The sequence below is a fragment of the Piliocolobus tephrosceles genome, chromosome 14, assembly GCF_002776525.5.
Source record: "Piliocolobus tephrosceles isolate RC106 chromosome 14, ASM277652v3, whole genome shotgun sequence".
Taxonomy (NCBI): Eukaryota; Metazoa; Chordata; class Mammalia; order Primates; family Cercopithecidae; genus Piliocolobus; species Piliocolobus tephrosceles.
Window position 1 is genome coordinate 29,044,648 of NC_045447.1, and position 14,927 is coordinate 29,059,574.

Below are 14,927 nucleotides of genomic sequence, written 5' to 3' on the forward strand. Positions count from 1 at the left end.
GAATAATGTAAAGAAAGCCCTGCCATTCACTGTGTAAGAATCTGACAAAGCACAGCTCCACAAACAACTGCACTAAACACTTAGGTACATAGGGAGCACCCAGTTCTGGTATCCCCAGCACTTTTGACGAGGACAAGATGTTCTTGCATTTCCTCCACTTTCTATTGGTTGAAACTCCTGTCAATCTTAACCTGGCAGTTTGAGCAATCTATAAAACACCATTCATATTTCCATCTTTAAAGTTACCCTCCACGCATAAAGACATTAAAAAAAATCTACCATGGAACCCAACCAGATGAGAACTTCCAACTGATTCATTTACTTAATATCCTCAAAGAAAACCATTTTCTGTGACAGCTCTGCAGGTGGTAGGCGTCACATCTACTCTTCATTCATTCTTTCATGCGATAATTTTTTTGAAACTTTTTTTGAGCACTTACTACGGACCAGGCCCTGTTTGAGGCCAGAGGTTGGCAAATTATAAGTCCATAAGCCAAATCGGACCCAGCCTTTGTTTTTGTAAATAAAGTTTATTGGAACATGGCCACACTCATTCATTTAAATGTCATGTATGGCTGCTTTGCAGCAGAGCTGAGTGGTTGTAACAGATCATTTGGCCCACAAAGCCAAAACTATCTTGCCATTTATTGAAAAATTTTGCTGACCCTGTTCCAAGTGAAGAGAGGTGACCAAGAGAAACAAAGCCCCCATGTGTCTTAAGATGCTCTTAAACAGCAGACTGCACCAGATGAACCCTGTCACTTAGCCTAAGGGGCAGCCCAAGTTTGATCATGGTCTGGGCTGCTGCTGGGGACTTGCAAGGAACAAGAAAAGGATGACAGGTGTGGAGAGAGACGTGCAAAGGGGGTTAGAGGGAGGACATGTTGGGAGATTGGATTAGTGTAGAAACCAACTACAACAGGTGGGCCATGAGGATTCCCACCAAGGGGCATCCAAACCGGTGGTCCAGGTACCAATGCATCAGAATCACCTGGAGACATTATTACAAATGCACGCTACTGGGCCCCACCTGGGAATCGGAATCTGAGTTCCAGAGGTGCGACTAAGCTTCCACATTGTTAACAGGTACCCCCGGGTGATTCTGAAGCACGCTGGAGTTTGAGAGGCACTGGGTTAGTGTTTGGTTTTAGTGAACAGCAGAAGGTGCTCCCAACACAGTCTGGCCTGAAGTCTGCTAGTGGCAGGTGAGAAGGGGAAAGAATCAGGGCACAGACACACAGAGGTAGATGCAGTGAAAAGGCAGTTTATTGTCTATCAATACTGTACAGAGGAACAGAGAGAAGCTACAAGTACAGCATCAGCTGTCGCTGGCAGTGTCTTTTCTGAAGTCAGTTTTTATTTTGTTTTTCATCTGAAGGAAACAGAACAGTCAAAGTACACTTCAGGTTACAAAGTACAGCAGCTAGCCCAGTAAGCTAATTCAGAGTAAGCACGACAGGCTCCCACCCCCACCCCCACTAACCAACCACAAATGAAAGTATTTACAGAGACGTCACTCACCCCGAGTGAGGTGCTAAAGCTGAAAATTTCACCAACAACCTACATTCACTGAAAAGCTGCATCAGACACAACATTTTCTGGAACCCCTGTATGATTTTGACTCTCCTAAGTCAGGAGCTTGAGAGGAGGAAAGAATGTTCCAGAACCTGCAAAGAATAGAACTCTTCCCACCTGCCAGAATAGGATATCACAGAATTGGAGTTGGAGCTACATACAGAATAGTTCAGATCAGGCATTGCCTGGTGGCCTGTGTGTATATCAAGACCTGTCATTGCAAAACTAAGTGACTGGATGTCTCCCTGCCCACTTAATCTCGAAACCGAGAGGTTCCTTAGTAATAAGAGATTAGAGTAAACTGGCTCTCCATTAGCACCTTCAGGCAATTGCATAGTTCTTTCATTTTTGGAGTTGTCTCCATGACAGCAATGTTCACAGCTGGGCTGGAGTTGGGCCTGTTGGAGAGATTCTGGTGATGAAGGAATTTAAACGATTTGCATGGGAACCACAGGGGTTATTTCTCTTGAAAATGGAGTAGATATAACCTTGTCTTGTTAGAAAAAGGGTCTTGATCTCTTGGGTAGTAGAAAAAGGCCTCATCCTGAGGAAGGATGATGCTTGGGAAGAGAGTCTCACAAGAGTGGTGAGTAGTTTCTGAGACATGACAACTCTGTCTGCCAGACAGAGGAGCAGGTGTTGGGGAAGAGCTTCAGGAAACTGAGTGTGATAGGGATGGGACTTCAGGAATTTGACAGAAACTTGGGGGAAGATATTCAGGAACTCTAAAAATTCAGAATCTCCTTTGTGGATAAAGACAATCTTTTCCTGTATCTACTTAACTCTAAAAATATGGTGCAGCCCTGTGTTATGTAGAAGGCCAATAATATCTGATACTTGTTTTTTTGTTTTTTGTTTTTTTTTTTGAGACAGAGTCTTGCTCTGTTGCCCAGGCTGGAATGGAGTGGTGAGATCTCGGCCCCCTGCAGCCTCCACCTCCTGAGCTCAAGCGATCCTCCTGCCTCAGTCTCACAAGTAGCTGGGACTACAGGTGTGCACCACCATGCTGGCTAATTTTTGTATTTTTTAGTCGAGACTAAATAACATGGTCTCACCATGTTGCCTAGGCTGGTCTTGAACTTCTGGGCTCACACTCCTGCCTTGGCCTCCCAGAGTGCTGGGATTACAGGCATGAGCCACCACGTCTGGCTCCTGTAAGATTTATGTTGGTGGTTTATCTGCTTATGTATAGACTGAAGATGGTCAGAGGGCTCTGACTCACTGTTTCATATATATTTCTCAAATGCACCAGAGTGAGTGGTCCCTTAACCTCAAATGTGGCAATTACTCCTTAAATATGTGAAAGATTTGGACGTTGATAGTTTCTGGGCTTTGCTTGCATTTAAAATAGCTATCTCCTTCCCAAAGATTATTATATATTATTAAAGGTGTAGCCCACAGAGCTGTCAAGTCGTCTATCTAATCTACCTAATGGCAGGTGTAGAAAGCTCAATCTTCCAACCAACGCCTATTTGGAAACACTGGATCTCATGTAATGGCAGTGCAAGGCCAAGTGACAGGCCGTTTGTTCATGCCCCCAAGGCTTGGCCTAGTGCTATAGGACTCCCCAGAACGTTACCTTTAATGGAATGAAGAAATAGCTCAGTCAATCAAGGGTGTTTTCAAACTCAAGCTCCATAATGCATATAGATTTCATTATAAAAATACTATTCCTTAAAAAAATACATAAATGTAAAATATTCCATTTCTACAGCCACTCCTATTCCCACCCATATCATCCTACTCATCTTAGACTATAACGAATGGGCACATTCCTCAGTCATGGCTCAATTATAGAATTTGAGTCCATCTCTCTTGCTTTTTCAAGCAATGCCAGCTGTGCTTAAAAATATGCTCCCAGACCCAGTTGGGTGTCTGCAAGTTTCCTTCTCTCACAGTGGGAAGGACTGTGAGGAGATGACTGCAAGAGGTCATGCGCTGCATGTGGCCTGTCTCCCTGAAAGGCAGGGTGTGATTTTGCAGGCTTGCATGAGAACACAGATACGCGTTTGGTTGGTAGACGGGCAGAAGTAAATCCCAACCTATGCCCACTTTAGCCTCTCTGGACCACACCTGCAAGGTTCTGCCTCAATGCTCCTGTAATGAAATTCACAGCTCTGAAGAAGGCTGGGTAGGAGTGGGGAAGAGAATGTTGTGTTAATACAGCTTTGGAATACAACCTGCGTTTTTTTTTAAAAGGACAGAAAAGAAGAACATAAACAGTGATGCTAAGGCAAACTGTCAAATGGCACATCAGTACTATTTTTTTGTCATTCATTTTGTTAACATCACAAGGCAGATACATTCTGTAAACATATATACCATACAGTACATTAACCATAGGAAAATAAAAAGAAAGCCACCCTGTAATTCTTTTCTTTCTGTATTTCTATTCTTTCACTCCAGAAGGACTGTCTGAAGTCTAGGGAGAATTTTATGATTTGTGAGATATACTTTTTATTTTATTTATTTGTAAAAATGCAGTGACTTGCAAAAAATAGCCCCAGGTGATTATGAAGAGGCAATATGAGGAGAAGACAACCCTTTATACCTCAACCTGTAAAAACTTAGAAAACAGACACAAAATAGAAAAAGTCATTAATTTCAGAAAACATCTTGTTTTCCTGGTTAGTAAAAGAGAACATTGAAAAGTTATTTTTATAAAAGTTAAGGCTGTCCAGATCTTTGATGCAGAAAGTCTGCAGTCCCCAAAATTACATATTATATTTTCATATTGAAAGCAAGTTCTTTTGTGCGACAGTTCCGCCCTTCTTATGGTAGAGAGGGGAAGCAGAGGCTTACTTAAGTTATATAAAAATTATGCGGGGAGCGCTGGTCGAAGGAGCCCTGGTAAAATTCCCCTTTGCGACTTTCAGGATGTAGTCTTTATTCTATACCTTTCTACATTCAAACAATCAGTATTTTGGTTTTTGTTGAAATGGGAATTTTATTAAGAAGTTTGCTGAAGCTATGAAAACACAGATAGGTGTCTGCATTGTGCTCCTAATAAACGACTTTTCTTTTTCCCTAGAAAATGCAGGAAAGTTTTCCTGGTAATACCAGAAGAAGGCCTTTGTGAAGTGAACTGGTGGTAGCAGGAATCAAACATCCCATCTTCCTCGTTACTTAAGTTGTTTTATTATACAAATAACTCTGTGCTCTTGCTGTGGTGTACTAGCCAATAGAACAAAGGATGTTTTCAGGTTCTATCCTAATCACTGGAGTTCAATATACCTTGATTAAGAAATTGAGGAGCACCCGAAAGATTGTGTATTTATGAAGTTTCTGAAACACCTATGTCTTACATATGCCAAGAATCTGTGGTTTCAATAGCAAATGTGCATATGGCAAAAATACAATGTGAAATGGCTCACTTTGGAATGATTTTTATTGTAAACTAATATTGTAGGAGATGAGATTATTTCTTCCAGAAAAGGACCCATTAGTGAGTAAAACTCTCCAGTGGGTCCAGGGATGAACAGAGATGACTGAGCTTCTAGATTTCAAGTCAATAATAAAAAGTCCTCGATGCTTATTCTGTCTATGTTCATCTGCGTTTTATATTGACAGGGCTAATATTTCTTACAAAGGAAGACCTGGTATAGTAGTTAGATTTTGTCTCTATGACCATGTTCCCTCCCTCCTCTTTTGCTACCATTGGTTCAACTGGCATTAAATAAATGGTAATTTTCAAGGGTGTGCTGTAGTCCCTTGAAATGAAATTCTGCAGAAAGTAAAGAGAAATAGTCTGTTTTTACACTTGGCCTCAACATTTTGCTCCAGAGATGATATTGTATCTCTAGGAAACTCTCTTTATATACTTCCCTCCTTTTATAAAAACTTGACTCTAACCAAAACAAAATATTCTACTTGCTTGTAGATAAAATACATTTATCAGCAGGAAATTAAATGGGATAGGTAGACATTTTAAGCAAATACACATCTATTAACATTTCAGAAAGGAATCAAATTAATAGAATTTGAGTTTCCTGAAAGTTTTGAATAATTCTAAGATTGCTCAGAAGGCTCAAGGAAACTGTATTTTAGGTTTGGCCATAAGGGCATTCCCTACCTTCTCTTCCTCCCTATCACCAATATTAAATGATGTCACTAGACATTGTCAAATCAGTTTTAGAGGCAATTATTATTTTTTTGCTTATGTAAGGAAAATAATATGGGTAAAAGAGATACAAGCTGAAAAAATTCCCCTTAGTTTGTCTTATTGCACACTAAAAGAAAGAAAATATTTTTAAGAAGTCAAGAATACAGAAGTCATTAAGATTTTTCAAGATATGTAGAATTAATCTTTATCATTTTAACCATTAAAGAATCTTTCATTAAATGTCATTGAAAATCTATTTATATACAAATGAGATACCCCTCCTTTTATTTTTTTCTCCTCTTTCTATTTAAAGGGAACTGATTATTTATTTATTTATTTGTTTATTTTTTGAGAAGGAGTTTCGCTCTTGTTGCCCAGGCTGGAGTGCAATGGCACATCTCGGCTCATCGCAACTTCCGCCTCCCAGGTTCAAGCGTTTCTCCTGCCTCAGCCTCCCGAGTAGCTGGGATTATAGGCATGCACCATCACGCCTGGCTAATTTTTTTTTTTTTTTTTTTTTTTTTTGTAGAGACGGGGTTTTTCCATGTTGGTCAGGCTGGTCTCAAACTCCCGACCTCAGGTGATCCATCCGCCTCGGCCTCCCAAAGTGCTGAGATTACAGGTGTGAGCCACTGCACCTGGCCTGATTATATGATTTTAAAGGAAAGCCCAACTAAACATTAGCTCAAAAAAGATCGTGGTTTTGCAGTTTCATTACTGATTCTTTCATTAGTCTGGTTATGTAACCAAATACCCTGCATTTTTGGAGAGCGTGATACCACGCATAATAAAATTTACAGAGAGAATGCCAACGGCAGCAGGAAAGGCAGCATGTTCACAATCACAGCTCCATGTACACTATCATCACGAAGGGTAGTTACTTGCTGCTATAGGTGAGATTTTAGGTCTCATCCCGTAGAAGTACTGGCTAAGCCTGAATCCCCCATTATGACAGGAAAATGATGGAATATATGCAAATATATATGCCATATTCAAACACACCTTCATTTACTGTGGCTACAAATAGCTTGAATAAAGGTAACACATCTTACTTCAAAGTCCATTAAATCATAAGCTTTACTAATAAAAGTAGAGAGAGAACTCGAATTCATATAATTTGCTAATCATTATCCTCCCATAATAGTAATTAGTGAAGAGAATACAGATAATCATTAATCTTTTAGTTCTTGTGTGTAGTGTTGTAGTAAGATGTGCAGATCATTTTCTTTATGAATAACTAGTTCACTTAGGCAAGGGTAGGTCCCTTCAGGGAATCATCTGTTCCGGAAGATCGATTCTGTTTATCAACCAGCAAGCTCAAGGGTTCTACGTTCTACCATTTCACTCACTAACTGTGCTTACATTTTTAAAACTCACATTGAATAGCTTGAATCCCCAAGTGAGTAAAAAAGATAAGCTATGGTAAACTTTTAGATTGTTCCTTTCTTAAGTAAATCATTAAAATAACAGATTGTCCAAGACATTGAAACTGTTTTCTCCCTCTATGTAAACAGGTTTATCTGCAGGCCATTTTATGTGATGTCTAAATGATGCTTCAACGACCATGTACTCAGGAAAATGAAGCTGAGAGTAGCGCAATTTATAGGCATCCAAACCAGGTTTCTCGATAAAAGAGCAGTTTTATTCCATTGCAGCTGTTCTGATGAACTTGAGATTTAGAGATATTTCCCTCAGTTATTCAAAACCAAGCCTTGGATGAAATAATCTTCAATAGCAGAACTTAGCTTCTTTATTTTTCTCTTCTTTAACTTTTTCTGTTTACATATAGGTGTAAACAAAATGAGTATAATAAAGCGACCCATTTTGTGCTCATTAAAATGCAATTATTTCAGAAAATTAACTTTGAAAAGTAAAAACTGATATTTTTACCTTTCCTATTGAAGTAAATATAATTTCAAGCCAGGAAATTTAAAAAAAAAAAATAGATTTAGCACTGAGCAAGCAAAATAGGTCAAATTAGACAGCTTCTATAATAAAATTCTCTCAAGACTATCTTATTTTTTTCTGATCTACTTTCCACAGAAGTTAGACTTGATGTAGTATATCATATGTTTTTACAAAACTATATACTATGGGACATAATTTTATGAATAATTCATAACAATGCTATAAATGTTTGGGCAAATAAAGTTAAGATAACTCTTATTAAAACCAGTTATGTTATATCTTTATTTCATTACTATATTATTGTTACTTTCTTAAATTGTTTCCCTTTGGTTTTACTACATTTGTGGCTTTTTGCTTTGGGGGAGTGCTGAGAAGGTATTTCAAAAACTGTTCATTGTGTTCTAGATAAAAAATATTCTTTGCTCTTCTGGAATTTCCAGAAGCTAAACACAAAAACAATGCCCTAATAAGCTCAGCTATGTGCCACTCAATATTTGTTACGAAATTAAGTGTTTAACATTGAGAAGACAGGTCTTTCTTAATTTTTAAAAGTTTTTTAAAGTTTTTTTTTTTTTTTGAAGGGCAGATAAACCTACAAGTTGAAGTTACCTAAAACATTTTCTTTCTCATGGGGCCAGAAAGAAAAGAGTACAGATGCAAGGCTTTGTAATCAACCGGGCATAAGATGAACAGTTAAAGCATTACAGCACCATCCATGATGAAGTGGGAGCATCATGGCAACCACTGTTATGTCGGAAAGACTGTTTTAAAAATATGGTCACTGCAAAGATACTTCTGAAGATGATCCCCTCATTGAAAATAGATTAACATGACAAGAAAATGTCCATGAAAAAAGAAACAATATAAAAATTTACATTTTTTTAAGATAATAGAAACAAGGCTTGTGAATTTGCCTAAGTTTGGAGATCAATTGCTACTGATGCTTCAAACAACGTTTGTTTCATGTCCTTAGAAATTTTTAAATGGTGCTTCTTATATAAAGGGTTCATTGGTTAAACCATAGAAAGAGAGACAACTGCTGATGGGCAGGTTATGGAATCAGTCCCTACATTTCAGCTGTGACAAGCTCTGGGTTCTTCTACATCGACTTCATTTCAGTTTTAACAGAAAGAAAGTCACAAATGCACAATACTGTAATCTGGAAGCTTATGTAAGGCAGCAAAAAGCATCACCCTAGATCAGACAGACTAAGTAAGGTCCACTTTTGGCTACACTAGCAACCGGCTAGAGCCAACAGCATTTTGCCACACAAGATATAAAAACAAAGATCCACAGCAAAGGAGGCAAGGGAGAAACCAGGGACACGGCAGTGTGTGACTACGTTACAGGAACACACTACAAAATGAAACCCCCAGTGCCAATAGGTTCAATTCCAGTCAAGTGAGTTAAGGCTACCATATCACTGGCTGATACGAAGAGTCCATTCCAATCGAGCAGGAAGGAAGTGATTCACTCTTGAAGACACAAGGAAAGGTTTAGAGGAAAAGCAAGTTCTTGGAGAGAATGAAGCACACACATGCACGTTGTCTCTCAGGTGAGGAAAAGGAAAAAAATGAGAGAGATCAAAGCAATCCAACTGCAAGGCAAGGCAGGTGTTTGCTTCCAGTTCACAGTATTGCAGTTAGTGGTACAGTGAGGTCTACGTGAGTGATGGAGAGTACAGGCTGCCCAGAAGAAAGGAGAAGAAAGAAGTGGTCACATGACAACACAGCATTGACAGCGCTTTTTCTTTTGGGTACCTGGGGCTGGCTCTGTGGCTAGGCTCTCTTCCTTCCCTTCTGGGGATGAGGGCTCTGTGGTGTCTGAGACTGGCCTCCCGGACACAAGCTCAGCCGCGTTCCCGTCAATAGTGGACACGTCCGTCACTGTCTTCTCCCTCAATGACTTCTCATCATCTTCATCAATGAGGACCAATTCTGCCTTGATGGTTTCATCATAGCCTAGCACCTTTTTCGTCTCCTCTTCATCCTCGATATTTTGGTAGCCCATAAAAATCATGGTGACTGGCTGATCCAAGTTTGCATCCGGCCCTGCAGCGCTGGGGGCTTGGGCCTGCTGCCCTGGGTTCCCAGAAGAATGGTCTTTCCTAGACTTATGTACCATTTCTAACTTGGCTTCTTTGCAGAGCATGTGTTCCTTGGGATGGCTGAGACTCCCATCTGCAATCACAGTCCTTTCAGACACGTGCCCTCCTCCTAAGCTTGATTGTCCAGCCTTCTGAATAAGCTCTTCTACATCCTTTGCGCTTAATTTGTGCACTCCATTTTCTACTACGGTGCCTCCTGAGTGCACCTCATACACTACTTTGGTACCATCATCATAGACTTTGACTCCTTTCTGATGAACCCCCTCTGGGCCAATGGTAGATGTAGAGAGAATCTTGGTCTCTCCTGTTTGTTTGTCTTTCTCCACATTAATTTCCATGGCGTACACAGCTTGAATGAAAACAAGAGAAAGGAAGTGCATGTTACAACAAAAAAAGCCAGTGAATGGTTAATTGCCAAACAGACAAAAAAAAAAGATTTTGTGCCCTTTCTATTCTAACTGCCAAGCATCTTGAGTGTTAGAGTGAGGTGCGCACTGTAAACAAAGGTGGTTATATCTGTATTTTAACACAGCAGTTTAATGCACTGGGAAGACAGATGCACAGTTGCTATATCTCAATGGCACTCACACATTTAAGGAAGATCTGCTAAAATAAGGGCACAAGAGACTTTAGATCTTGGTGTGAAGAATTTCAGGGAGGCTGGCAAAATGCAAATTACCTTGATTGAGGGCTTCCCCAGCTGACAGACAATTTATAAACCCTTGGTTTAAATGTGTTCCAGTTACAAAATTTTAAATAAATAAAAAACCTCTTTCATCAAGTGTTTTCATATTCTGTACATTTCCACAAAGGTTTTTGAAGGTGGGAAATGGCTATCCTCCACTGTACTATACAATAGAATATTTTCAACAATTGAAAAGGCATGAGAGCATTCATACTATGTGCCCGGTGAGTACTTCAGTCACTAAGCTAGGTACCTAACATAAGAACTAAGAAAAGCACAAGACAGAAGTAACATCACAATAGGACACTGGAATTTGAAGACAATGATCGCAGAAGGCCTCTTTCATCTTCCATGCACAGAGTGCCAAGTCCTGCTGCCTATAATAGCTTTCCCATCTGTTGTCTTCTTTTTGTTCCATTGCTACTACTCAATGTAAGACATTCAATTCCTCTTCCCTAGATTGTTGGAAGAGCTTCCTACCTGGTCTCCCCCTCCCCTTGCCCCTGCCTCTCAGTCTTGTATCCTTTTTAATTCATCCCAAATCTTGCTGCCAGTCTGAGGTTGCTAAGGACAGCTCTTTCCTGTCCTATAGACTCTTGTGACACCTCATACTTCCAAATTGGTTCCTCATAGGCTTCCCGGATCTGTGCACCAGGCCCACAGAGCCACCAGGCTCCAGGTGCCCTTTATCTGGATGTGCCATGAACCCATCAAACCCAGCAGCTTCCAAACTGACTCCAGCTTCTTCTGTCAAAACTATTCCACAGTCTCCGTGCCAAATAACAGCAGCACTGCTACCTAGTCTCTCAAGCCAGAGGCCTGAGAATCACGTCTGACTTGTTCTTTTCTTCCTACTTTCTTACAGCCAAACACTCACTGACAGTAAATAATTCTACTTCAGATATATCGCATCCATCTCCTCACCACCATTTCTATCACCAAGGCCTTAGTTCAGGCCCTCCTCTGCTCTCTGCACAACAGCCTTGTTTTTTATTTTACCTAACACTTCTGTCTTTTTGCTCTAGTCCAGGAGACTGCAAACTGTGGCCAGAGGGCCAAAGACAGCCTGACCCTGTTTCTGTACGGCCAAAGGAGCTAAGAGTGGTTTTACATTTGTAAAGGGTTGTATTTATTAAAAAAAAAAAAAAAAAAAAAAAAAAAAGAAGAAGGAGGAAGAGGAGAAAAGGAGGAAAAGATGGAGGAAGGAAAGAGAAAAGAGAAAGAAAACAACGAATGTGTGACAAAGACTATATGGTCCACAAAGTCTAAAATAGTTAAAATCTGGCCATTTATACAAAAATTTTGCTGACCCCTGACAGCCTGTGCTCCATCCTGCCCACAGTTACTTGAGTCATAAACCCTTTGTTGGTTTCTTGTGTCTTTAGAAAATAAACACCAAACTCCCCAGCATGGCATATAGTTGCCTTCAGGATGTGTCTGCAACCTTCCCTTCTAGCCTTGTCTTGCGGGCTCTCTCATTCTTTACACATTGTGGCCATAACAACTTCTCACTATTCCCAGGACACTCAACTTCCTCCCACGGCTGCTCATCCGTGTGCCTGCTGTCCCTCTGCCTAGATAGCCTCCTTTTGCTTCTCCAGACTCCTAGAGATCTAGCCCATGTCTGCTTATCATTGTCTTGAGTCCCTACCTCTTTCTGAATAAGTTCCCTGTGTTAAGAAGATCCAAACTCTCTTTTCAACCATATGTTCTAGTGCTCGTTTTCCCTTTAGCACAACCAAATAACACCACCCCAGACCTAAATATCTCCTGCTTTTGTTAAGATTCACTTCTCCTGGCCGGGCGCGGTGGCTCAAGCCTGTAATCCCAGCACTTTGGGAGGCCAAGACGGGTGGATCACGAGGTCAGGAGATTGAGACCATCCTGGCCTACACGGTGAAACCCCGTCTCTATATAAAAAAATACAAAAAACTAGCCAGGCGAGATGGCGGGCGCCTGTAGTCCCAGCTACTCGGGAGGCTGAGGCAGGAGAATGGTGTAAACCTGGGAGGCGGAGCTTGCAGTGAGCTGAGATCCGGCCACTGCACTCCAGCCTGGACGACAGAGCGAGACTCCGTCTCAGAAAAAAAAAAAAAAAAAAAAAAGATTCCCTTCTCCTGAAATGTCTTTGTTTTGAGTTTCTACATATCCAAATATAACCCATTGATTAATGCCAAAGTCAACTGCCTCCTCTTCCATACACTTTCTTTGATCTTTCCATCTCTAAGTTATCCCTCTCTTCTTAAAATTTTCTCAATACTTTTTCTAAACTTCTCTGAAGGCTCTTAACAATTACCACTCAGCTGTATAATTATTTGTGGGAATGTTTCATCAGCTTCATAGATTTTTAGGATCTTTTGAGGGTTAGTTTCTTGTCCAACATCTATCCATGACGCCCCTCCCTGTCAGCACCTACCTTAGAGTCATTTGTATAGTAGGTACCTAATATACACATCTGTGAAACAAAGGCTAATAATTCAAGAGTCTAATATGATTGTTGTAATCTAGTAACAAATACTTGGTATAATATGACACCAATGAAACAGTACACACAGTAATTAATGTTTGAACTTGTTTGAAATAATAACAGCGATGATATTGCTCCATCTGCTTGCATAATAAGATACAATCTGTTCCTGGTTAACACTTAACTAAAAAGATTATGAAACAAAATCCCATGTTTGGTTTTCATCAGATCCATTTTGAAAGTTTCACTTGTTCAGCGTAAAGATCTCAAGTTTCTTCAAGTGACACAATGGGAGGCCAACCAATATTTGTCATAGAGGTGCATGGGCACACACAATGACAGTGTATCCAAATAAACATTTATCTCAGTTAGTTCCTGATTTCTCACAAAATGTGCCATCAGAGGAATAGAATAGGTATTTAAAATTTGCATGGACTCCAAAAGCCTGCTCTTGAAATATTACACTTATTTTAAAAAGAACAGTCTGGGATTAGAATATTATATCTTATCACTATGAACACACTCGTGGGACATAGTTATAAATAAGGAAAGTAATAATTGTTAGTTTGTAGGTACAATAATTATTCTGCAAACATTCAGTAATCTGTGAACAAATCCACACATTGGCCTGCAATCAATACAGAATATGGAACAAAATATTTCTATTTTTATATCTATATGTGATAGGATAAAAATACAAATTATTACCATGGGGATGTTTACAGATGTCCCTATCCCTCTGCCCACCCAATGAGAATGCTAGGATCATTGTTGGTCCAATTTTCTCTCATTTTAATCTTTGCCTGTTCTAGAATCAGAGACTGGAAGAAAGGAGAGAGGATGATGAAAAGTTCTTTGCTGGAAAGGTTAAGTACATCCACATATACGCTGATGAGAAAGGAGTTTAGTGGGAGAGAGAGTAAAAACCGTGAAATACGGATAGAGAAGGAGTATTCTGTGGTGGTAAATGATGTTTCAGAGCAGGTGATATGTGGAGGAAAGAAAAGCGAATATGAGAAGTATTGCTTAGTGGAGATATAAATTAGGTCCTATTTATTTATTTATTTATTATTTTTTGAGACACAGTCTTACTCTGTCACCCAGGCTGAAGTGCAGTGGTGCGACCTTGGCTCACTGCAACCTCTGCCTCCCGGGTTCAAGCAATTCTCCTGCCTCAGCCTCCCACGTAGCTGGGATTACAGGCATATGCCACCATGCCTGGCTAATTTTTGTATTTTTAGTAGAGGTGGGGTTTCACCATGTTGACCAGGCTAGTCTCAGACTCCTGACCTCAAGTGATCCACCCTCCTCAGCCTCCCAAAATGCTGAGATTACAGGCATGAGCTACCGCACCCGGCCAAGGTCCCTTTTAATATCCTTCCAGAGAAATAGTTAAAGAACAGAACACCTTCTTAATGGTTTTTTCGTGTGTGACTTTAAGCTGTATTTCTTTAAATGTGACATGGCTCTGGGACTGAACCACGTGTGACATGGTTTTATTAGGGTTACATATTTATATTTACATGTTGTACACTATTCTTCCAATATTCCTAGAATATGAGCATAGAATATTTTAAGCATTTTAATATAATTTTATAATAAAATAAACTTAGACATGTTATGTCACAAAATGCATATGTATTTTTTTCCTAGATAAAACATAAGGCTTCAGAGGAACCACAAATCACACTTAAGAGTATGATTCTACATTCCTTTCTGCATTCACCGTTTCCTCCAGTAAGGGTAACAATGGTGAACACTTTGAGAAGCTCTGGCTTAACCCAAAGGCAATATTTAGTCTTCATGGATACATACATAAGAATGTTATCTAGGTCTTTTAGAAAGCCATGCAAGAGGTGTGAATGTTTAAATGTCGTCTTTATGAGTAAGCACTTTGTTTTGCTTCAGTTCTCAGCCAATAATATTCAAAAGCATGAACTAGAGTACATATGAACCAGTAGGAAAATAAGACTTACGTTTTCAGTGCAATGTCTTATTTTTGATTCACACAATTTTAAAAACTCTTCTACTTCCTATTGCTGCCAAAAGTTTATACCAACAGCCTCTCATGCTTATCATCCCT

At 39.8% G+C, this 14,927-nt stretch overlaps 1 protein-coding gene across 2 annotated transcripts in view; it reads right to left on the reverse strand.

The window, feature by feature from the left end:
- Window positions 1–1,244: 1,244 nt before the first annotated feature.
- Window positions 1,245–14,927, reverse strand: part of PALM2AKAP2 (PALM2 and AKAP2 fusion) — a 315,772-nt gene continuing 302,089 nt past the window's right edge. For both annotated transcript variants that reach the window (XM_023202130.2, XM_023202125.3), the window contains exon 7: window positions 1,245–10,041. In XM_023202130.2, coding sequence (XP_023057898.1) covers window positions 9,302–10,041 — 740 coding nt within the window. In that variant the 3' untranslated portion in view covers window positions 1,245–9,301. The remainder of the gene's footprint in view (window positions 10,042–14,927) is intronic.